General features: G+C 39.4%; 1 protein-coding gene across 4 annotated transcripts; it reads right to left on the reverse strand.

Annotated features, from left to right (window-relative positions):
• Positions 1 to 1,960: 1,960 nt before the first annotated feature.
• Positions 1,961 to 25,465, reverse strand: LOC117304424 (lethal(3)malignant brain tumor-like protein 4). Of its 4 annotated transcripts, none has more exons than XM_033788873.1 (20): positions 25,365 to 25,465; positions 18,410 to 18,695; positions 15,576 to 15,901; positions 14,545 to 14,740; positions 14,147 to 14,264; positions 12,963 to 13,065; positions 12,641 to 12,713; positions 12,218 to 12,297; positions 11,543 to 11,777; positions 10,706 to 10,711; positions 9,225 to 9,316; positions 7,735 to 7,966; positions 7,024 to 7,109; positions 6,194 to 6,447; positions 5,267 to 5,341; positions 4,675 to 4,803; positions 4,143 to 4,367; positions 3,514 to 3,581; positions 2,982 to 3,214; positions 1,961 to 2,519 (listed from the first exon to the last, which is right to left on the reverse strand). In XM_033788873.1, exons 2-20 carry the CDS (start codon positions 18,576 to 18,578, stop codon positions 2,391 to 2,393), a joined length of 2,829 nt encoding a protein of 942 aa, XP_033644764.1. In that variant the 5' UTR covers positions 18,579 to 18,695; positions 25,365 to 25,465; the 3' UTR covers positions 1,961 to 2,390. The 4 variants fall into 4 exon arrangements, with proteins under 4 accessions (XP_033644764.1, XP_033644761.1, XP_033644762.1 ...); XM_033788870.1 differs by having other exon boundaries at positions 12,954 to 13,065; XM_033788871.1 differs by lacking the exon at positions 25,365 to 25,465 and having other exon boundaries at positions 12,954 to 13,065; positions 18,410 to 18,645; positions 18,676 to 18,697.
• Positions 25,466 to 26,064: the final 599 nt, after the last annotated feature.

A 26,064-nucleotide genomic window follows, 5' to 3' on the forward strand; every position in this document is an offset into this window, starting at 1 on the left:
CAAACAAATTATGCTTACAAGAATAAGGTTACCAGCCAAACTACCATGCCATATGTACAATAGCCCACCCCCTATGTGACTGGTATCCTGCTCATTTCTGCTTAGCAGAATTATGTGTCAGGCAAAATAGGCAGGTCTATGAAATTGGGCCTTGGTGTGTCGTGTCCCATGAACATTCTTTCTTTAATGTATACAGACAAGTTTGAGCTGACTACTCAAAACATAAAATGGACCACTTCTCAACGACACATCAGAAAAGTTCCTACTCACACTTACAATCTCACGTCACCCAAACAAGACAACAAATTGGTCATGACTGGACAAGACAATGGGAACTTAGTGGACAGAAACTTTGTACAGAAAAATCAATGTATTTATTCCCAGCATGTCCATCACAGGCCTGGAATTTCATCTGTGAGAGGGCAATTAGGCCATTTTAATTTTGAAAAGGGCACTCCCATTAGAAAATCTTAAGTCTATTGGGAAACTTTTGAAGGGGCACCAAAGCCAAGACCAGGACAACACAGGCCATGGCCTCTGTGACCTCCGTGAAATTCCATGCCTACAATCACAATAAACACAACACTGGTGCAATCATGCTGCAGGTTTTTTTGTGTATTACTGACATGAACCAGTTTGTATCACTGTCCTGCAGTAGCAGTTAAATCCATGCATCACACAACGCTTCGGAGAAAACCCCCAATCATTTAACAGTTAAGGTGGATGTAGAGTTGATGATAGCATCAATTCTGTAGCAGCAGGCCTGATACTTCACAGAGGCATCGATGGCAATTGCCTCCATGTCCTCTGGTGATTGCCTTGGTGCCCTTAAATTGCTCCAGTAGAAATTTACAATTTCCTCATAGGGTGCCCAAAGGAGAAAATGCCTTGGTGTCCTTGCCCATTAAAAAACGCATCATACAGGCCTGGAGGAGTGCTGTTTTGATGGGCGTTTCTAGTGAATCAAACGGAGCCTGGAGCTGGAGCCTAAGCCAAGGTTAGTAAAAAACACCCAGCTGTATTTGCAGGATTGAGAAATACAACAAGAATAGTTCACCGAACAAATGGTTGCTGGTTCGATTCCCGGCCAAATCCTCCATGATCGCAGCATTTACAAAGATGCTACCCGATACACGTACCATGTTCACAGGAGAATCGCAAAGCAATTTAATTACACAGGATTAACATACACAAGATGGTTCCAACAAATAAATTGCACAGGGTACCAGACTTGTTACAAACAAGGGTGCTATATTACATGTACGTGTTGCGCATTCCGCTCCAATGAAATAGTGTTGTGATTGCACATGACGTCACCCCAGTAGAATTCAAGGACAGAAAGTAAATGGCCATACTTTGTGTGTCGTGCATTCAACTCCATTACTACTATTACACTGTAGTGTTAAATTAACGTGGACAGCAGAGTTAAACATTACATCACACTGGTAGATGCTAAAAATCAATCGCTAGATCGATGCATGTCACACATAAGGCTCTTTCATACATCCTCGCAAAGTGCCGAGCTGGCTCTGTCATTTATCCTCGCGAAGTGCCGAGCTAAGATCCAACGGCCTTAAACACGACTTCACATAAGAAGGGCCTGCTGAAGTGGGTCGCTCCTTTTGCTAAAAGCTACACATGTATGTCATGCAATTCCACGCCATTGTTCACATGTCGCATACGAAGTCCAGATATGGTCCAGCAGAGGTATAACACATGACATCAACAGCGAGATCACAGATGGCACATTTGTTTGGCATTTTGTTCCGCTCCACTGTTTACCCGCAATGCTGATCACCGCGTATGCTTAGCTGTCCCATTTGACCTTCGAACTTTAACCAGAGGTCATATTTTTAGCAACTGCTCACTATGGGTGCGTTCGTTTAGCTTCCCTAGGTCGACCCCGGTGTGTGGCGTGTTTTTTTCCCCGGACAAACGTGGGTAATTATCTGCACACGTTCGTCCTGGAAAAAGAACATGCCACACACCGGGGTCGACCCGGGGAAGCTAAATGAACGCACCCTATATAATCAGTTGTCTCTGAATGTGTACCACTTCTCGCTGACCATGTACACACGCCAGAACGCCAGTCAGTGTTTCAAACCGCGCAACCCTAATAATCCCCTGCAGCACATTTCTGCCCGATTTGAAACTTAACCTCAATGTATTTCAGATGTATAACCTACTAGTGGTAAACACAATAAATTATGCTGTCATTACGCTAGCACTCCTCACAGACAACGACAGTTTTGTTTTTAAAATCACACTCACATTCCGTCCATGATGTCCATCGATATAAAAAGAAAACTCGGCGTCAGTCAATGCCAGCAGTGGGTCTGAAACAGTTCAATCAGTTTTTTTAAAACAACGTCGGTGTGTCTCTCTATTTTTCATACCTCCTCTGCGCTTTTCATGATGAGAATTGCATTATAGATCTTGAGCGCCGGTCCGAGTTTGATCGTCATGATTTTCACTATGTCTGTTTGCGTCAGGAGGAGGAAGGCCTCACCGTCAATTTGCTACACAGAAACAAGGAAGAATATACAAAGTTATAATGAAACCACAGAAAATGTTTAAATACATTGCCGCCATTTTTATTTGATTCCCTGTATAACGGATAGTTATGGCAGTTCTTATTCAAAGTTTGTAAAAAGGGACCAGCCCTATTTCCCTTCCAGCCGTGTTTTTTTGTTTTTTCTTTTTTAGAAAAAATATTATACACATTTCAAGCCAAGTCAGACCATTCAAGGCACAGTAACTATCACCCCAAGCATTTCCTGGGCCAATTTCATAGAGCTGCCCAAGCACAAACAAAGCTAAGCAGAACAAAATAATGCTTAGCAGAATAAGGTTACAAGCCAAAATACTATTTCATCTGCACCAGTTACTTGTGCTTGGAGGTTTGCCTCAATTAAATTTTTATGTTTTCCGGGGTTCAACCTCGAGTTACTACTCGTTTTAATCTTGCGTTTTGGACTTACCTCATCAGCAAACTTAGAGGCATGCTCCCCACACCCTGGTAGTTTCTTGACAAAATTGGCAACCTCCTCCGTGGACCACTTGGCCACAGTGCTACAGGAGAGGTCAGAAAGACCTGGCAAGAGTTTGGTGTGTTGCTCCCAGCACAGGGGCAGGTCCTTAGCTGGGTTGGGGGACATTGCCGACATGAAGACAGACTGATGCAGCTGGTGGTGGAGATTGTTCTTGGAGGATTCTGAAAATGTTTGTAAAAAAGGAGGAAAATAAAATTAGGTGTTGCAAACTGCTTACCAACCAAAAGGAACTATGGTATAAATGCAAAACAAATAGTGGCCTGACGTTTCGACCCTAGAGTCTTCCATGAAAGGCTAAAAAAGAAGAAGAAAAAGTGTTATATTCAATATTGAATAAATCCTGAAAAATTTGTACATCTAAGAAAGGGAGCATCTCAAAAGTCGGATCGATAGGAACGATCTCCTTCGATTGGATAAGTATGACTGGTGTGTCAAATTTCCAGAAGATTTGAAGACTTACTTTCATCTTTATCCGAGTGTGATTTCTTTTTCCTCTTTTGAGGTAGTAGAAGCCCTGTGCCTTTATGTCTGAAAAGGAAGGTCAAATAAATATAAGAACTTGTCATAACAGTCTAATTAGAGTCCAAACATCACTGCAGTTTGTTTACGAATAAGATTAAGGCCAGCTGGTAAAAAAATCAGCCGAGTTCACTCAGTCCTATTTGAGAAATGAGTAAAACCAGAGAGGTTACAAAGCTTACCAGAGAACAAACATGTGCTGACTTGAAAGAATGTTTTATAAATCAGTTTCCCCTGTGGTTTATTACTTGGTATCTGAGTCGCATCGCCTCCAAGGTGATCCCTCTGCAACCACTTCCGAGGTTGCATTATAAAATTGGATGTGATCCCTTGCCATATATGATACATGGCTGTTACAGATTCAATGGCTTCTTAACAGGCATCCCCCGAACAAGTGCCTTTCGCTATGGCTAACCCTTTGCTATAGCAACAACACTGCTGGATAGGCATTTTTAGTTATGCAGCCATAGCCAATGCCTAACCAATCATATTCAGTAACACTGCTATATCTACTGCCAGTTAAAAGAATAGATTCAAGTCTCCTCTACCATAACATAAAAATAAACCTACTGTCTTTTTCCTCTTCCCAATGCCAGGCTCTTAGGTGGCGTAGCCAGTGGAGGGCGACCAGGACCCCTGGGGATGGGTGAAGGGGACGGACTGGATGATTTATCACTGGTCCCATTCTGTAGATTCAGGTTCTTCTCATAGAGCGGACAGCCCGACAGCCGATGGTGCCCCGTGTATTTACCGGTCACATGACCCGAGCCATCACAGCCTGGGGTCGGACATTTTCTAAGAAATAAAAAACCAAACTGAAATTGAATTTGATTTCAACAATTTGAAACAATCAATGCTGATGATGAAAAGGTCTGACACTACACATGGGGTCAGAATTTAAGGAGGTATGTCGATGATGGCATTTCCAACTTTTGGTAACCCCTTTGGTAATTCCAAGGAACATGAATTTGATGTTCTAAACCACTCGGCAATGAAACCCTATACTTGTACATGCAAGTTTACTTGTTATGGTTACTTCTTATTTTTATAGGTGGATTTTTAAAAATTTTGGATTGGGACTGTTTAGGATGAACGGACTCACTTGATTTCTGGAGATTCAATCGGTGATTTCTTGCCGTCTTTGGAGAGTGACTTTGATCCGACATAGAGTCTGTCTATGATGGGTGACTCCTTAGCCATATTACACAGCGAGTACGGACAGCCAAATGCACTGCACGGTTTAGCAAAAATCATTGGGTTAATATCGCAAAAAAAATAAAAATAAAAAAATAAAAATTTACCGACATTTATCACTAACATATCAGTCGTCGCTCCAAGAAAAAATTTCATAGAGCTGCTTAAGCACAAAAAGTAGCTAACCAAAACAAAATTATGCTTACCAGAATATAGCTAGCTACCAGCCAAATTACTATGTCATATGTACAGTCTGTGACTGGTATCCTGCTTTTGTTTGCTTAGCAGTCAAACTTTTAAGCACTCTTTTGTGCTTAAGCAACTCTATGAAAGTAGGCCCTTGTGTCAAAGTTTTTTCAAGGATGATTTTCTGAAAATTTACAGTCACGTTATTGCCATCGTTTAAAATGACATCCTCCTGAATAAAACCATCCCATACCCAACAGAGGGCCTTTTGCATCCCCTAACCTAGTGCTACAGTCCACAATCCAACTACTTACCTATGATGCCCAGTATACTTGGCCCCTTTGATGTGGCCTATTCCATTACACCCTGAGGTAGGGCAGCCTGCTTGCCTGAAGACAGAAACAGCCAATACATGACATGTATAATTGTGTAATGTTTCAATAAAGTTTTTTGCCACATGTGAACGTAGGAAAGACCAAATTTATACTGGTTATTTAATACAGAGTGCAGGAAGTGGATGTCACTGTTGGCAACAAATCAAGGCCATATGTCAAACAGTAGTTTCAGCAGTCAATTTTATGGCAATTTTAGTCCACTATTTTATTTGATTACAAATCCAAGAGCACTATTAGTGCCATTATAGGATGAATAGGAACCAAGAAGAAATGTTCAGTTTTAGATGTACGCATTGTAGGAGGAAATCCCAATGGGGGAAACCCATGCAATCAGGTAGGGACTGAAAACCCAATCCACATAAGACTCCTGTCTTGAGGTTGGATTCAAACTGGGGTCAACAGAGGTTAAAGGCAGGGAAAGAAATCACCGAGCCAACCTTTACCCTGTATTTTTGATTATTTATTATAGTCTCAAATGAATTCTCCAAGGTAATAATAGAGTTTGTAAAATTGACCTTTGAACACAAGCTTCCTGCTCTGTGAGAATGTGTGCTTCCCGCTTAAGTGGTCAATCAAAGTGGGCACCAGTTGTTGTTTATGTCAAAAGAATTCAGGATAGAGAGAGTAAAGCCCGGTTCATATTTCCAGTAAATGTGAAGCGAATTTTGGTAACGCAACAATCAGTACGCGCTCCATTTCCCTTTGTAAACCGGGCTTTGTGAACCGGAAATCTAGCTTTCTTCTCAGAAAGCAGTAGTTGTATGAATGTCAAAATAAGCAATGCCATGAATTTGGTCTCCTCTGCTTATTAATCTGGGAACAGACTGTCAGTCATGTTGGACTTACCCTGGGGTTTCAAGGAGTTGTGAGGGTTTAATGGGCGGCACCAGGGAGTACCCTGTCTTATTACACCATCCGACAGGGTGTATGTCAGGGGAATCGTCATCCACCCAGAAGTCATATACCTCCATCCAGCCATCAAAGTGGATCTTGATCTTGTGGCCTGTGACGTCGCCGACCGTTGCTACCCGGATGAGGGAGGGGTTGCGTTGGTCAACGATCTCGAGCTTCATGCCCGTGTCGAAACCTGCTGGTTGTCTCTGAATGAGAATTGGAATGATTAAGTATAAAGTATGGTGTGACACATTAAACTCTGCTTACCGTCGCATGTAAGCGGAGATCACTACTAACGTGAAGTACACAGGAGCAAAAAGTCCCTGGAACCCATAAGATTCTTTGCTTACCATAAGCAGAAAGTGACATTGGACAGGATACCAGCCGCCACTGGTACGTGTTTATTGTATTTTGGCTGGTAACTTTATTCTGGTAAGGGCGATTTAATTGTACTTAGAGCTTCATTTTGTGCTTAAGCAGCTCTATGAAATTTAGGCCCGAGTTCCAATTTCATAGAGCTGCTTAATAAGCAAGACAAATAGCTAAGCCCAACAAAATTTTCCCTACCAGAAAAGGGTTACCCGCAAAAATACCATGTCACTTGTACAATTTCTGACTAGCATCCTGCTCATTTATGCTAAGCAGAAAATTATTAAGCAATACTTTCTGCTATTATATTAGGCCCAGGTGATCCCCCCACTCCAATCTAAACCTTGCATCTCTCCAGAGGTCCCTGGATCATGAATTCCCTGTATGAAATCAGCCATTTGCTGCTAACTTACCGGTTTAAACGCTCTAGTTGGTACAGCAACAGCCTTGGTTTTGGCTAAGTAGTCAGCCCAGGTAAAATTAGCGATATCTTCATAATCTGTATGAAACAGTAACAAGGAAGACAAGAACTGTTTACTTTCACAACTTTGGTTAATTTTGGTTTTACCCTTATATACACCGATGTGTTAGCACATTCCCGTATTCTGTGAAAAGAATCACAGGCATATTGCTCCGGCGGGATTCAAACCCACTACCTACATGTATTAATAAGGGTATAAAAGGGTAGCGACGACTTCTTAAACCGACTACTCCTTTATTCCCATTCATAAATGCCCTTATGTTCCAAAACATTAAACAAAATACAATTATAGACACTTTGACAATTGAAAATTCAAGGTTTGAAATATTTTGTTCAAAAACTTTGTGAAGAATCTGTTTGATGCGCAAGGGTTGTGTGTTTTCGCTCGCGTGCTTAGAAATAGATTACACGCGCTGACATATATTACGCGCTATTACTAATAGCTATGAATTGCGTCTCGCGTGATAATCTTGCGCGCGCGTGCCCGACATGCGGAAGCCAGCCGGTCTAAAACAGCTTCAGCTGTGTCTTTATCAACCGTTTAAACACCCCCACGTGAGGCGCTCTCCACCAATAGGAGTAGAGAAACTGTCTGGGGTATTTATGAATAACAGTTATAATAAGGTTAAAGACAGCAACCCACCATTTGGAGGAGACAGGATATTCCCATTCTCTTCACACCATCCGACGGGATGGATGTAAGGCGAGGAGGAATCGCACCAGTAATCGTACATGTCCTCCCAAGCATCGAAATGAATCAAGAATCGGCTCTCCATGATGTTGGCCACTGTGGCAACGCAGATCAACGATGGGTTCTTCTTATCGATGGCTTCTAGTTTCATGCCTTTTCGGAAGCCGTGAGGAGTCAGACAATCCTATGTGGGATACAAAAATGGAAAAGTGGAAATTGTGACCGCTTGGCTGTTTTATGTAACTTTTAGTGTCCACAGCATGGAATTTCATCTTTGATAGGGCAAGGCCATTTTCATTTTGTAAAGGGCACTTCCATTGGAAAATCCGACAGTCTATGGGAAACTTTTGAAAGGGGACCAAGAGACTAGACCAGGGGCAACAGATGCCATGGCCTCTGTGTTATTCCAGGCTTGTATGTCATATGTTTACTTAAAGCCATTATACACTTTCGGAACTTTTTGAGACTTTTTGAGAAAACATTAAAACAATTACCTTCTCGACATCGAGAATTACGGATAATAGTAAACACATGTCATGACACGGCAAAACGTGCGAAAACAAGGGTGGGTTTCCCGTTATTTTCTCCCGACTCCGATGACCGATTGAGTCTAAATTTTCACAGGTTTGTAATTTATATATAAGTTGTGATACACGAAGTGTGGGCTTTTGGACAATACTGTTTACCGAAAGTGTCCAATGGCTTTAACACACAGTGTGAACAGTCAACACTTGTGATCATCTTAAGCCCTTTACACAAGAGCAGTTTAACAAGAATCCCTTGATACATAAATTAACTATAATTGCTTCTCTCCACCCAGGGGTAAATGGGTACCTGTGAGGGCAGAGATGGTTCTTGTGATTGATTTAGCCGAGTAGCGCATATTAATGTTGCACAGGCTGCATACTCCCCACCAGGGAGTTGAGATGGTTTAAGGAGTGAATTAAGGCCCAGTGACCGGGGGTAATAATGTGAAGCGCTTTGGGACGCCCTCCGGGTGTGAAAAGCGCTATATAAAAACGGGTTATTATTATTATTATTATTATACATCTTTAACATGGTTGCACAATGTTACAAAATGCACCTCAATTTTCCTACTGTCCATGGTCCCTTATGCACAATGTTACAAAATGCACCTCAATTTTCCTACTGTCCATGGTCCCTTGTGCACAATGTTACAAAATGCACCTCAATTTTCCTACTGTCCATGGTCCCTTGTGCACAATGTTACAAAATGCACCTCAATTTTCCTACTGTCCATGGTCCCTTGTAAAATCGTCTCAATCGGACTCTCAATTCTAAATTCTCAATCTTAATTTTGTCAGAGGTACAGATCCCCAAAAAAAATCTTCCACTCACAGTGATTTTGACTGTGGATGTGTCCAAATCATTGTCTGATGGGGAACATTATACCAGTCTGAGTGACAAGGATGTATACTTACGTTCTCATAGCTTTTGAATAGAGTCTTAGGGGCTGCTTGAGACTTTGTCATCTTGAGGTATGAGCTCCAACTGAAGTTATCAGCAGTGAATCCTAAATAAATAACAAACATGTTAAATTCCTTTGACTACACGGCCACATATTGAAAAATCATTGAACGGTCATTTGTAAGCACAAACTATTGTCAAATTTGCTTATAATATAGCTTTCCTTCAAGGAAATAAAGCATTTACATAACATGTAATACAGAGCATTGATATGCCACTCTATATCACAGAGCTGTATGCTTCGTTTTTGAAAGGGCAAGGGCACCAAGGCATTTCCGTCTTGGTAAAGGGCACCCTATGATGAAATTGCAAATTTGTACTGGAGCATTTCAAGGGCATCAAGGCAATGACCAGGGGACACGGAGGCAATCACCTTTGTTGCCTCCGTGAAGTATCAGACCTGATACCAAGAACATAGCCTCTCACATTCAGCAACAGAATTAAACAAAATGAAAAGGGGAAAAAAAAACATAAAAACAAACAGATCATGATAAGCCGGGAGATAGGTGAGCTTTAGATTGGATGTTTTTTCTGCGCGTTTCAGTTTGCAATGAGTAGTGATTGGTGTCTTGACCACAAACACCTTGGGATCTTATCTTTGACTTATATCACTCTGTCCTACTGCACAATTAACAATCAGCAACTCATTAAAGCTCAGCACCAAGCAAAGGCTTGTGCATGTTATTTACAACAACAAGAAATAGAAGTTCTGCCAGCCAACTACGAAAACCAAAAACACAAACTCAAAATACATGCTCAAAGATTCATGCCACGAGCAATCACATACCATTGACCTTGAAAAGGAAATTAACTGCAAGGCGACACAACAAGAGACAATCATTCACAGAAATAATTATGGCACATAGAGACTGATCTTGATTATTAGGCTATAGATGTAATTTTTTGCAACGCAGCATATGGGATACCACTATATTCAGTTCGATATGCAAACTTACGCATTGGGGAGAACACTGAAATTTGGTTTTTCAAAGGCAAGTCAATATAAGTGTCTGAATTAAGATACAAATTTGAGAGTCGATGGCAACCTTTTAATAGTCATACATGTAGATTCAAAGGAGCTTTTGGAAACAGTAACATCAAAATTAAATTCAAGAACATAATAACAATAATAATAATAACAATAATAATAAAGGATTGTAATACGCACATATCCACCCTGCGGGGTGTTCAAGGCGTAGTAAAACAAAAACAAAACGAAAGAAAAACAGAAACAACAAAATTAGTCCTTGAAAACATGATTTCTTTTATCTGGAGAAATCAACCTAATACCAATTTATTTTAAACCAGACAGACATAAAAAAAGTCCAAAGCGACCTTTAAATTACAATTTTCCTTTGACAACCAGCGACAAAACAAAACACGTGCAGCAGGCAGGCGGGTAGAAATGAGCAATAAAATTCAGCGAAGGACTTACCTCTGCCTAGTGTTGTTAAGACAATAACAGATATGAATGGTGAAAGGGAGATGAAAGGTGAAATTGCAAAACTTTATTTTACAGAATAGAATGAATTAGTTATCTACGTTAAATTTTTGCAGATGGCTCAATTTCAAAGGCATGTGTGGTTAGCATTTATTTGTTATTATTGTTTTAATGTTTTGAGCGTTTTCATACATTTAGACGATGCTTTTTCTACAGGTTTTCTCAAAACAGGACAGGGGTGAGATTTGATAAATGGGAAATTGCTGAAAAAATTGCCTTGGGCATGGATACCCACTTATTCTACATCTAGAACTTCCCAGATGTTACAATTCAGGGAAGGTTTACAGACTCTGTGCATCAGGGGAAACATAAAACTACAGGTTTCGACACAATGTGGACAACATGTATGGCTTTGGGCAGGCTACATTCCCCTTTATTCTAGACCCAGAACCTCACAGATGTTACAATTCAGGAGGTTCACAGACTCTGTGCATCACCGGAAATAGAAAACTACAGGTTTATGGACACAATGTGGACTATTTCTTTCTCCCTTTTGGCATGTTTGGTGACTGCTCTAATTACATCTTCTGAAATGAGGACAAAGCCTGAGAAATCCCATGCATGAAGGGGTGACATTGCTGACAAAAAAGGTCTGAAATATTAGGACCCAAAGGTTAGGAGTATGTTGAAATGATGGCATTTCCAACTTTAGGTAACACCTGGAGTTGTAGATTTCAAGGAGTCTTTGGAAAAAGTCTCTCTAAAAAAAGGACTACTTTTTTTCACCCAGCAGACTGAGTTTTGATAAAAGTCTTAAAAGAAGTGACATACCTTTGGGGTATTGCAGTTTATGGTTTGTCTTCTCACACCATCCGGCCGGCTGGATGTCCAGAGAGTCAGCATTGGTCCAGAAGTCGTAGCACTCCGAGTAGCCATCAAAGTGAAGCCGGAGGCGGTACCCGCGCACCTCAGCCACGGTCAGCACACAGAAGAGGGACGGGTGCTTAGGGTCGATGCCTTCAAGTTTCATACCGGTTTTAAAGCCGTTTTTGCCGATGGGGAAGGCCTGTATAGTTGTAAACATCACAAATATTAGTATAGTCTTAAGTACTAATGTCAAACAAATTTCCCCATCTCCATCCCTCACCCAGAGACCAGGGGTCAATTTCATAAAGCCTGTAAGCACAACAACTAAGCACAACAAAATTTGCTAAGCAAAACCAACATTTGGTTTAGCAAAAATAGATAACTTGTACAGTTACCATTGCTGCGATCGGTACCTCAGTCATTTCTTGATCGGCCAAGAAATTTGCTCAGCAGAATTTTCTGCTTAACAGCTTTAAGAAACTGGGCCCTAGAGTTACACAGAGGCCTCTGTTGCCCCAAGTCTTTGCCTTGGTGCCCCATTAAAAGTTTCCAAGTTTGAAAATGACCTGCATCTCTCAACAAGTGATGACATCTTTTGCAAAAGATTTCAAAGAAACTCTTACGAATCTCCATACTTACATCTTTGAAGAATTTGGCTGGGGCAGCCATCGCACGTTCCTGCTGAAGATACGCAGCCCAGGTGAATCCTTTCTTCTTACCTAGGTAGAGGGCACAACACAAGTTGATTAACACAACACCATAGAAGAAGAACAAATTGGCAGTATATGTATGTTTATGAAAGGTTTTTGAAATGCGGATGGATCAGTGTTTATCACTCCAAACTTTCTTTTCTAGATATATTTTTATAACAACAAACAAGAAGAGCGTAAGTCGGGGATTGTAGTGTGACCAGAGTCAGCGGGTCAATCGGGTCTACTAACCTTCTAACAATAATAACAGCATTTGTAGAGCCCTATCATTCCTTGGACGCATTCTTTTGAATGTTTTTGCTGTAATGCCAAAAAGAAAAAAGCTTGACATGTACATTTTGTTGTTGCTTACCTGGTTTTCCCACCGGTGATTTTTCGATCCCTTTGATGTTGATGATCATCTTCAGATCCCCATGAAGATGGGCCTGGTAAAAAAAAGAAACAAACAAAAACTTTTTAAAGAACACCTCGAAATATTACAGGTAAAACTTTAAATTTGTAATAAAGTAGGAATATTTTACAGAGTACAAGGACTAACCTACATGTACAGATGGTGTAGGCTCTAATAGACATTTCAGGCTATTTAATCACAATTTTTCTAAGTTTTCCCAAGGGCAAAACAATCAACAGACAAACAATCAAATGGAAAATGGAAATTGTTAGACCTCCTTCACCTTGCCCTCTGGTCCGGGGCTTTTAGGTTTGCGTCCGACTTTCTTCTTCAGCATCATATGGGTGCTCTTCTTCTTCTCAGAGTCCTTGCGGATGCAACCTTGCCTACGAGGAGACGGAGAAAGGAAAGGAGAAATCGAACTTTGATTTTGATCCGTGCACCTAGTTCTAAGATTCCCTGGACAAAATAGGGAAGACACTTCAAAGGAAGGTGAGGGGTCAGAGAACTGTCAATGGAAGTCTTTTGAGGATACTTAGGTGGCAAGGGCCCAAATTCATAAAGCCTGTAAGCACAAAAACTTGATGAGAACAGAATACCATCACTTAGCAGAAACAGGCTACCTGCAAAATACATTAAGTTTTCATTGATGTTGCTAGTGCCCAGAAATTTGTCAAGCAGTATTTTCTGCTAAAGAGCTTTATGAAATTGGGCCCAGATAGGTAAATCCATTGTTCACAAAATATGCCGTGCATGATCAGACGTGTACAAACTAGTACGGATATAGAAGGCTCCCATGTAAACAGCTTGGCCCAATTTCATAGCGCTGCTAACATGGTAGTCTTGGTTCAAGACTCTCCTGGATTTATCACAAAAGGGCGCGCTATCACCCCCAACGCGCTATCAACCACGAACCGCTATCACCCGAGAACCGCTATCACAGGAGAGTCTTGGAACATTCGTTAAATCTCCCCCCAAAATCGGGGGGAAACATAATGCGCGTGCGTACGTTTCCCATAGAGCCCGCCCCTTAATTTGGGGGGATATTTAACGAATGTGCCAAGACTCTCCTGTGATAGCAGTTCTCGGGTGATAGCGGTTCGTGGTTGATAGCGCGTTGGGGGTGATAGCGCGACGCGACCTCATGTGACAAATCCAGGAGAGTCTTGAACCAAGACTACTAACATGGCTAAGCACAAAAATTTGCTTAGCATGAAATTTCTACCTTGATAATGCCAACCAAATTTCCCCGAGATTTTCAGGACAAGCAAAAGACAGCTGAATACCAGTAAGAAAGCAACATGCAACAAATGGCAATTTGGATGGTAATCCTGTTTTTAACAAGGAAGAAATTTCATGCTAAGCAAATTTTTGTGCTTAGCAGCTCTATGAAATTGGGCCCTGGTGGATTCAATAATAACCAATTCAAGTGACATTTTGGGTCCTCTGATAAAGAGATGCACTTACTTGCTAGCATAAGTGCCCACACATGACTGGCTGCAGAATCGACCAGACTTGCAGAACTGTGAGATGGGTCCCTGTTTGCCGCACTGTTCACAAATACAGATCTTGCTACTTGGTTCCTCTGTGCATGAAAAACAAAAATAAATAATTTTAAAAACAACCACTGCAGAGTTTTCCCTTAACTTGTTCAGTGAGTAGACCTATACTGGGACCAGTTGCTTGCATAAGGACACAGTGTCATGAAAGGGACTTGAACTCACACTCTGCCGATTAGGTACACCAGAGCTTCATTTCGGTGCTCTTAACCTCTCGGCCACGACACCACACCACGTTTTTTTGGTTTTTTTTAAAACAAAGTTTAGGGTTGAACTGACGAACGGAATTCCCTCCCCACAACTTACCCATGGCACCTGCTTCTCCCAGGTACTGGAAGGCGCTTTCGCCCATCATGGGGGCCATCTTGTCATTGGATAAGTCACTACCTGCCTCGCTGGCAGGGGTGGGCGGTGTCAGGCTAGGGGTGGGCTCGCCAGAGGAGAATTCATTATCGGCCTCATCTGTGATCAGCTCCAGAACTCCAAACTCATTCATCTTGAACTACATTCATAATGAAAACATTTGTAAATATCCGGTTTAAAATAAAATGCGTACTTTGATAATGGTGTTTAAATGTGTACTTTTTAAAGTTGACATCCCTCATGTTGTGAACAAAAAAACCAGAGTAAGTTATGTGAAATTGTAGGAGAATTGTTGGTAACTAAAGATAGAGACGAGATTTGTTGCCTACTGTTAAGGGATCCCTGTTGCATGTCTAGACCCGGAACCTCTCAGATGTTACATTCAGGGCCCAATTTCATAGAGCTGCTAAAGCAGAAAATATTGCCCAACAATTTTCTGCTTAGCAGAAAATATTGTTCTGCTTAGCAGAAATGAGCAGGTTACCAGTCACAAATTGTACATAAGACATAGTAGCTTAGCTGGTAACCTTACTCGTATCAGCATAATTTTGTTAGTGCTGAGCTACTTTTTGAAATTGGGCCCCAAGAGGTTTACAAACACTGTGCATCGCCAGAAACACAAGGTAGACTATTTCTTTCTCCATTTGGTGACTGCTTACTTCTTTCAAGAAAATTTTTATTTAGAGAAAATCTACCATCAAATTTCTGTGATCAAGAGCGTTCCAGGGGCTAGTAATGTTTTACTCATATGTTTAATTAATTAATTTTAAGTAACTGTTCTCCTCCCTATAGGAGTGTACAGTACTTCTCCCTCTCAGTTTTCTGTGTAAGATTTAGGCAATTTTAAATAGTAATGTAATGTTTTACTCCAAATTATTTAACTATGTAACTGTTCATGTAATTCTGCTGCTGGCAGCGAATTGAATAGAATTTTAATAAACCATTGATTATTATTATTATTAGTAAATATTAACCTTCATGTCACTCCCGGGAAGAATCCCGATGCCATCCTCGTTCCATTCAATCAGCTCATCCATTCCTCCCTCACTCCCGCCTCCATCTTCAAGCTTGACCCCCTCGCTGTCACCATTGTCCCCTTCCTCTGGAGGCTGGGTGTCTTCTTCCTTGACCTCTTCCTTGACCTCTTGTGACTCATCGGAGATTGGCTGCGACGTGGTTGGCGTGGAGGGCGCTATGTCGATGTTGGACTTCTCGAGGGTGGGCATTTCTTGGGGAGGTGAGATGGGCAGGGTGGAGTTGGTCGATGGTTTTGTTGCATTATTGGCAATTATTGGAGGATCTAAAAACAAAACAAAAAATATATTTTTATATTTCAGAAGTAACTTCCTATATGTAAAATAAAAAAATAATTGCTGACAAACAAGGTCTGAAACTAGGATCTGAGGGGGGGGGGGGGGGGGTTAAAATAATGAAATTTCTACCTTTCGGTCCATGAGAGGATGTAAATTTCAACAAGCTTTTGGGAAGTGTCCCAAGAGCTGGAGTAGCTGACTGTAAAGGATAACATTTCTTTGACTGGAAAATAAACAGGTCTGAGTTCAGGTAAATGAGAGGAAGAAAAGTAACCAACACTAAATTTGTATGATATAGACTGCCCTCACTCAGTCTAAACTATAGAATGGTGTAATTTTCATGATGTATTTATTTACACCATGTACAAAATGTTCAAACTACAACTGTTTTTCGCTGTAGGCCTACATGTACTATAAACAAACCTGTGCCTTAACCTTGTTCCTAGTGTTCATATGTTGGAAGTGAAGTTATGATCACAACGAGGTATACATAATAAATGCAAATAATTAGCCTAATTAGGATATACATGTACAATGCCAGTTAATGCCACACATTGCAGCAAGTATGCTACATTTTTTACTATTCTAGCAATTTGCAAAAATGATAACTACGTTACAACCATCTGCAGCTTTTCTTCATTGAACTTTTCCCCCCATGTTTGAGAACATTTGGGACAGCTGACCTTTGACCTTCTATGAGTCACATCACAGAGAGAAGCTACATAAAATGTTGCAACGTAAGGGAAAGGAAGTTTTTCCTAATAAACAGTCAGTTCATACATGCCATAAAAGAGAATTGTTGTAATCTCTACTCGAACATTTCAAGGGCCACCAAGGCAAGGAACAAAACTCATGGAGGTTTTTTGATCTGTATCGTGAACTGAATGCCTGTGTGAAACTTATGGACCTTATCGCTACAAACTTTGTACAAAATGTTTATATTATACATGAATGAATTGAAACAAAAGCCAATCAGCTGATAAAGGCAGTACCACCATATCCTTATTTGTACAAGATCTACATTTTAATGTATGTTTTGGTTGCCAATATTATCACTCATCCTGTCTGCAGGGAATTAAATAGACAGGAACTTTCACTTTAATTCAAACAAATAGACAGGAAAGTTCACTTTAAAAAGCATGCAATATTAAAACCAAAAACTTAAAAATAAATTACACAAACATCCATCAACTCACACCATCAATTTCTTCAGGTAAAACCTAACCTGAGTTAAATTTCAGGATCAACATCGCACTTCAATAAAAAGCAATTCAAAAAATAACTTCTAAAAGCAATGGATCTTATTTTGTTAAATTGAATTTCCTCTGACAGTTACAAAAGATCTTGCCCTTTGAGACAGAGGGTTCAAATCTTGGCCATTTTGTGTATTCCAAGTACACAATTCATGGTTATGCTCTAGAACTATATGTTCAACAAGACACTATGGAGGAAAATAAGAGTCTTTTAATTTCCAACAAGACCAGACAGGATGTTGGCCAGGGCTGTATGCTTCGTTTTTTAAAGGGCACCAAGGCATTTTCTCTTTGGCAAAGGGCACCCTATGAGGAAATTGTAAATTTCTACTGGAGCATTTCAAGGGCACCAAGGCAATGACAAGGGGCAACGGAGGCAATTGCCTCCGTTGCCTCCGTGAAGTATCAGGCCTGATGTTGGCCCTTCTTGTTCAATGTGCTTGTTATGACACAAAGTATTGGTCAGGCTTTGTTTGGTCACAGTACTTCACTGTGTATACATTACGAATCATGTTGATTCCAACTGGGTCCATTTCATGCACAAAGTATATGGGCCCTTTACTTACTGCAGAATTCTACACTTACGAAAAGCTATTAATAAAGCAAGTACATGTATAAGAGACGTTTTATTATAATTATAAGCACAAAATTCTGCTGTTAGATTAGATCAATGAAATTAAGCACTGCACTTCAACCTAGAGGAACCAATTACGTAGAGCTGCTTTTAAAGCAGAAAATATTGTTCCACAATTTCTGCTTAGCAGAAATGATTGAACAGCACCAGTGAACCTTGTACAAGGCATGGTATTTGGGATGGTATCCCTGTTCTGGTGAGCATAATGTTGTTGTGCTTAACAACTTTTTGTTTATCTATTATGAAAGTGGCCCACCTGCTCTATGCAATCGGGCCCTGCTCTATGCAATCGGGCCCTGCTCTATGAAATTGGGCCCTGCTCTATGCAATTGGGTACTGCCCTATGCAATTAGGCCCCTCGCTATGAAATTGGGTCCCACCCTATGCAATTTGGGCCCTGCTCTTTGCAATTAGGCCACGCGCTATGAAATTGGGCCCCACACTATTGAAATTGGGCCATGCTCTAAGCAATTGGGCCAGGCGCTACGAAATTGGGCCCTGCTCTATGCAATTGGGCCAGTGCAATTGGGCCACGCGCTACGAAATTGGGCCCTTTGAACACTGAAACCCAAGGAAGATCCCTTGGGGGTTAATTCCATGACTTGTACCTTCTTCATCATCCAAGCGATCGCTGTCTGGGACCGATAGATCGATATCATTGCAATCAGTGACTTCCTGGACGTTCTTCTGTTTCACAGACTCAGCTACCTCCTCACTACCAGCATCCGTAGTCTCTGATTCATCCATTATCGGCTTCTTTTTAGCTGGCTGGTCCATTGTTAGTGTATGCTCTCTGTGTAGATTCCACTGTTGAGTAGCCTGGTGATGGAGACTAGCATTTACAAGATTGGGATCGCCAGACTAAAGTTCTACATGTATTCAAACATGTGTTATCTGCAAGCAATAGGAAAATGTTTGTTGATCATGTACAAAATATTGATTAAATTGATAGAGCAGTTCTTATTGGTTTTCAGTAAACTAACTGAAAAACTAGAATAACAATATTGTATTTTTATGTCAAATCCAGCTATGACTTCCGAGGACATTGGTGGCAGCAGATATTGTTCACAGAATTATGCACATGCTCAGAATTACATAAAGTTACCTTGGTAATTGTCTGCTGCTAACTAGGGTCTAATAAATGTCCCATAAAAAGGTTCTATGGGATGCTTAACTTAAGACATGTAAACCAGAAACAGGGGTAATACCCTTAATTTTTCAGAACATAAGGGGTTTCCCAGGAAGAATTTGACTTTTGTAACGTCGCTTAACGTTCTTTCCAAAGGACAAAGTAATAACCAGATAACTATACAGGGTGAAGTGTCTTGTTTGGAAACACTTGTTTGGAGACACAAGTGCCGTAACCGCAAAAATCATTTGAAAAAGAAAATATCGCGAGACTAAATTGGTCCAAGTAGTCATTATTGAAATTTGAACATGTGTTGGTGTGTAAGTGTACAGAATTTATCTTAAAAGAAAAAAATGTAATAACATCCAAACGTCTACAAAACATCTCTTTTTCTAGAACAGCGTTTCAGAAGGAAACACTGTATGACATTGGTTTTAGCATTAACTTCATACCAAAAAATATAACAACCTTCTTTTTATAAAATTGTTTTTACCGGCCTTTTTCCACAAAAACGCATTAAATTTAATGCTTGGCTCATTCAATTTGGTATGAAAATGAGTCTCCCATCCATTGCATCAGTGCAAAAGGAATTAATACAGTTTGACAGTTAAGCATTCACCGGTCAAATAAGATCATTTAAATTTTATTAGGTCGGAAATATTATTCGATTTCGAAAAAGCCAAAAGCAAGAGGCAAGTCAACCATTGAATTTCATTAATTAATGGGCAGTAGAAAATCTGAAGAATGGTGAAAACAGTGTTCAAATAAAATAGTCATGGATGCCCAGTTGTTTTACGGCTTCATTTGCCAACTGAAGCTAAAAATGCTGATGTGACATATCTTTGGCTGGGGGGAGGGGATTGTTAATTATTAAGTCCATATATGTCCATATTCTGACACCCCTCCCTCCATAAATATAATGAGAATTTGTATTTTTTATTCTCATCAGAAAAACGAAGGGGATATGACCCCAAAAATGGAAAAGCATCATCACTGTCTATAAAAAAGGGTTCTGGACAAAAAAGGAAAAATTAACAGGATAAAAATATTTCTGAGAGAAATACTTGAATTAACATGCTAGTTAAAAAAAAAAAAACATTCAGAATTTATATAAATTATATTGTACAATATTTTCGCAACCCAATATTTTCACAACCCAATTCAACAAAGTGCTCATTGTAGAACTATCGTGTCCTTGATAAATAAATGTTGATTATACATTCTTCACATCAGTTGCACGATCCTGTTCTTCGCTTCAATGCTTAATAAAGCAGTGCTGGGAGAAGGGACTATTTCTTGTAACTTGCTAATGCCATTTTACCATGAGTATCTACTTCATCTTAGAGCCTTATTTTTCCTATTCTGTAAGGATGTCCCCTGATCTTTCAAAGCCATTCTACAGATTCCATCTGGGAAAACGCCAACACTGAATCCAGAAAAACAGAACTCTGAACTCAATAATATGTCAAAAATGATTTGAAATAAGTAAGCATGTACAAATACAATTTAATAAAAAAACTAATAATACACAGTTCTCATACATACAGCTCTTCTTTACACCTGATGGGCATCTCAAAGCGCTCTGTATTTTATTATGCAAGGTATTGGGAGCTACATGCGTTTTTTGAAGTATTAAAGGCAGTGGATACTATTGGTAATTACTCAAAATAATTTTTGGCATAAAACCTTTCTTGGTGACGAGTAATGGGAGTTGATGGTATAAAACATTGTGAGAAACGGCTCCCTCTGAAGTGCCATAGTTTTCGAGAAAGGTTTCGAGACTTCAAGTTTAGAACTTGAGGTCTCGAAATCAACCATCTAAACGCACACAACTTCGTGTGACAAGGGTTTTATTTATTTCATTACTATCTCGCAAGTACGATAATCGATTGAGCTCAAATTCTCACAGGTTTGTTATTTTATGCATATGTTGAGATACACCAACTGTGAAGGCTAGACTTTGACAATTACCAATAGTGTACATTGTCTTTAAACCTATTCCTTTTCATAGCACGATTAATTTACAAGGTGCTGTGGGGCAACATGCTGCCAATCAAACCATCAACACCAATTTATCCAACAGTTCAAATTTATCTTCTCATCATTAATTGTATCACAAGTAATTAACATTTCTTTCCCCCATACTTATAATTGTAGTCCCTTATCATGTCTCAAGGTATGTACTCCGCTTGCATACCTTTTAATTTATTAATGAAATGGAAAGAATCATTGAATGCAATAATGTGGTGTGCATTACTCCTTCAAACACGGTTTTACTTTTGGCAATTGGCAAACCTGAATGAATTCATTGCATTAGACACGATCGACAAGATTTCTGCAATTTGTACGCAAATGTTAATTTACAAACAATTTGCTGATTTAAGTGTGTGGCTTTACTGTCTACAGTGCTCACTGTGTTTAAGCTACCCCTCAAATTAACCCACACTCGACATGGCATTCCACCACAATGCCATTCTTAATGCATTTGTCTTAACTGATTTTTGTTTTCTTTTTCAGGGGGTTTCTTAAATATAAATGAACAAATATTTGCAAGGTTGTTTAAATTGGACATGAAGGGGAGACCGTTTTGTAATTTTTGATACAAATTTCAAAATTTCATGATTTTTTCTAAAGATCACAATAAGAACACAGCTGTGTGATGATCTTACGTATGACAGACTGTCACTTTAAACATACTGGTGGCAAATAGCAGAGCACGCATACAGACCCCCTGAGCACTAAACCTCAGATGTGTGCATTACATGTATACTTCGCTTTCGTATTTATTCTCCCTTGCGCTCCTTAAATCTCCCTTCCAAGGTACCGTGCATGATCATTAACCGTCTCCACCATGAATGGACAATTGATGGTAAACATATGATTGAGTAACTGAATAACATTTCTTTCCATTGAAGGTCATTTAAAAATAGTAATTTAATGTATTCTTTCCCAGATACATTTGAAGAGAAAATGCACAATGTATGGAAACAACAGCCCTAAACTCAATGACATTTCTGCAGGATGGTTTTTCGACATGTTTCTTAAACATATTGACATTTTTTTAATCGACTAAATTTCATGTTATAACCTTGCTGTCATAAGCATTGTGACCTGTAGGCCTGATGAAGATAACTGTGAAGAGAGGGTAGTGAAGAAATGTTCAGTTTTAGATGTGGGAGGAAATCACAAAATTGGGAAACCCAATTAGGAAGTAGGAACAGTAATAAATCCAATAAATATGCAAGCCAGTAGGAACTGAAAAAAACCAATAAATATTGGTCCCTGAAGTTGGAGGAAAACTCAAACTTGGGAAACCCATGCAAGCAAAGCAAGTACATGTAGGAACTGAAAAACCTAATAAACATTCATGAATGTTGTCCGGGGTGGGACTAGAACCCAGACCCAACAGGTGGAGACGCAGGAAAAGAAATCACTAGGCCAACCTGCCGTCGATTTCACAAATAGTTAGGACTCGTCTTATCTCGAGTTAGGACGAGTAACTCGTCTTAACTTAGGATTAATCTTAAGGTCTGCATGCTACAGTGCATGGTTGGGACTCGTCCTAAGTCCTAAGATTAGTCTTAAGTTAGGAAGAGTTTTGTGAAATCGACGGCAGATTCAGCTTCAAGTTGTATTTTGAAGACTTTTTAACCATTGACTTCTGTTATAATCATATTGTAAATTTAAGCAGCTCCCATCTTTGAACGTTTCACCATTTAAAATCCAGGATAACTCGTACTTAGCATAATAATAGCACAAGCTATAACAAAAAAACCAATATTTGCAAAACTTAGGCCTATTCTTTTCAACAGAGTTAAAATACAAAAAGCAGTTTGCACTTTCTTTAATAAAAACAGAAAAAAGAGAAAATGAAAGTTTTTACGTTTAACTTTGTCTTATCATAGGGTCTGGCAAGGTCATTTGGGGTTTTAATCTTTACCTCAAAAACCCCATAACAAACAACCAAGGTCAGAATATAGTGGTCAATGTTTCTAAATGGCTCGGTTCGACAAATCGCTATGCTGTGATTCGAGCTTGATACGTCAGGTAAATCACAACAAAAGAGAAGGATATAGTATAATTTCTCTTATCCAACAGACAGAAATAAACCAAAACCATGCATTTAAAACCCCCTACAAAACCCACATAAAACAAATAAAGACATTACACCAAAAAAGCCTTTTGTGAACACAATGACAGTTGTTGACAGGTTTTCCTGGTCAATCGTTTTTCGTTACAAAGGTGACAGTGTAGACTCTTTTCTGTCCACACTTGTCCTCTTCCCAACCCAAACAAGATCCCCACACACTGCACACTATGAATAGGGACATCACACATGAAATACTTCAGTGAGCGCATACATTGATGACAGACAGAGTCATTCTTCAATAGGGCAAATCAGGACACTACTGGAAGGACTTACACAAGTCTAATTATGATGATGGGCATTTTCATTCAGTGCACAATCCATCTAGTGGCCGATATGGGACAACTACACACACACTTTGAGCTGTTCATTGTATTTTTTAGAGTGTGCTCAACTGATTTGCAAATCAAGTAATAATTTGTGTCACGATATGCCCTAGTAATAAAAGGAAACATTTACACATCGTAAAACATTTTCTGAAAGCCAACAAAGTCGCATGAAAAATGTTCGTCTTTTCTTCGCTTCTTTTGTGGCCATTCAAATAAATAATGAAAACAAATCATTAACAAATGTTGCTTATCTCACAAAGTGTTGGGGGGGGAGGTAGGTAGCAAATTGGTAAGTTCTCAATATAAGCTAATCAGTATGCCCATATGAAATGCTTTTGCCATTTTTAAAAGACACTTATTATAAATTTACTTTTCTAATTAGCGCAGGGATTAATGTACATATGGAACAAGGTTTACATTTGGCCGTCATACATTTGAACGAGACGAACCAAGTTGGGGGGTGGGGGCCGGTTCAATCTTTTTCAGCACAACTCAAAAGTTTTCTTGATTTTAATTAAACATGCAATATGGTACAAAATTTGAAGGGCCTACAGAAATCTCAGAATCAACAATAGTGTGATTTAATATTTTCTTTCATGTTTTGCACCTGTCACCGTGGATGAATGAAATCCCCTTTTGTGGGGGGGGGGGGGGGAGGGGGCAGCAAACGTTCAAATCGTACAATAATCAAAATACATGAAAATTGTGAAACGTTTTAAATGCAACTTTCGTGGCGCTTGTCGTGACAACACTCAACAGAATGATTTGCACTTTTTTATACGATAGAAAGCGACATGACATTTTTTCTGTTTAAAAAACAATTAATTACTAGCTTGGATATTGAAAAATGCAACCAACCAAATAAAAAGAAAGCAATATTGAAAACCAAGGAAATTTGGTTTTACTTGCTCTAAGGTTTTACTTACAACGGGGCGAAAACAATTGAATAGCAAATTCAACCAAAAAATACTTATTGACAAAGGCACCACAAATGCATAGTTTTAATTTTTTTAATTTTAATATTATGAAACAAAAAATCACTTTAGGAAATGACCATGAATACTACACATTTTTTCCTATAAGATGAAGGGCAGCTCCATCTTCAAAAAATATCTAAGTAAATCAAAAACAAACCAAAATGTCTATCTACTTTCGAAAAATTTCGAAATTTGCTTTCCCATAACGCATGTACACACAGGGAGATTTGGTCATCAAGCCCTATGCATGCGTGCACTTTGCTCTCATGCCAAAACAAAACACGAATTTTTGCACACAATTTCTTTTATTTTCCAGCCCACAAAACGCCGATATTTTCCAATTTACACCGAACTAAAATGTCTGCATTACAGCACAGGATGGGAAAAACAACAAAGTTTCCGAAGCTGTTACTTTGAAAGCCTGAAACCCACAAAATAAAACAATTCCCAAGCGATAAGGAATGAAACTCCAACTTTTTAATGGCACAATTTTGACGAAGTCGAAGAAAATAATTTGTCAACTCCGAACTCTACGTTTTTTTACACCCGCTATTTTAGAAACTTCCGTTACGTAAATTACACTTTTCTCTCGAAATATAATTCACCCAAGCATAAAAAACATACAGGAACGGACAGAAAAAACTATGTAGATGCTGTAACTGGTGTACTTTTATCGTAGAATATTGAAATAAGTAAGTAAAACGAGGAAGAAACATGACTTCACCAAATTAAAAACTAAGGTCATTTCGTGTTTTCCCCCATATAACTAAACTTCCGTAACGCGCAATAGGAAAACCTACACATTTCTAAATACGAACGTAGTATAGGTCAACATTCTTTGCGTTTTATGACAAGTAAATAAATAGAACGAGCCCTAAAAAATGATATAAAAGTGAATAACAATCATTTCTACATCTAAACCCGGCCACTAGAAACCACCAAAACAATTTTAAAGTTGTTAAATTTGCGAAAAATTCTCACCATTCTACGCTCGTTTTGGAAGGGCTATGCCATGCTTTCGTCAGCGACCGAATGGCGGCTCCTCATTTGCATAACAAAATTGGCTCTTCCCGTAATAGCGTTGCACCCCCGCAATCCTTTGAGTGAATAGCCAAAACATATTTTTAGAAATTGTTCCTCTACGTTTGCTCAAAATATATTTTCCAGGTCATTTCAAAATATACACTTGTTCATAAGATTAAGTTTTATTTCAATTTAACAATTGAAAACTTAACTAAATGTGTGCATTTTGGGCTTCAACGCACGACACCGCAGTGAGCAAAAAGCACAGCAGACTAGCGCTGGCGCACGCAATGGTTGAACTGCACACTATATACACAGAAAGTGAGTGCAACCGCATTTTTGTAACACAATCAAATGAAACATTTTGCGGACAAATTATTAAAAGTACTGAGCAATTGTGTGTAGCAGGACAAGGAAGACAATCATTACAACACAGCAAAATAAATTTAACATTCGAAAGCTTTCTTCTGATGGTGACCCTTTTTGTCTTAGACACTCATCCTAAAGTTGCTGCTGATGAAAAAACGGGGAAAATCGGGCAAAAAAAACCCCGGTGGCCTTGCAGTGGCCACGGAGGTAGAATGGGCCTACTACAGTTTCGTCACAAATTGGTTAAGTGGGAACTTCTATTTCTACCTCCATGTTCTATCTAACATAT

Source organism: Asterias rubens, chromosome 21 (genome assembly GCF_902459465.1).
Source record: "Asterias rubens chromosome 21, eAstRub1.3, whole genome shotgun sequence".
Classification (NCBI taxonomy): domain Eukaryota; kingdom Metazoa; phylum Echinodermata; class Asteroidea; order Forcipulatida; family Asteriidae; genus Asterias; species Asterias rubens.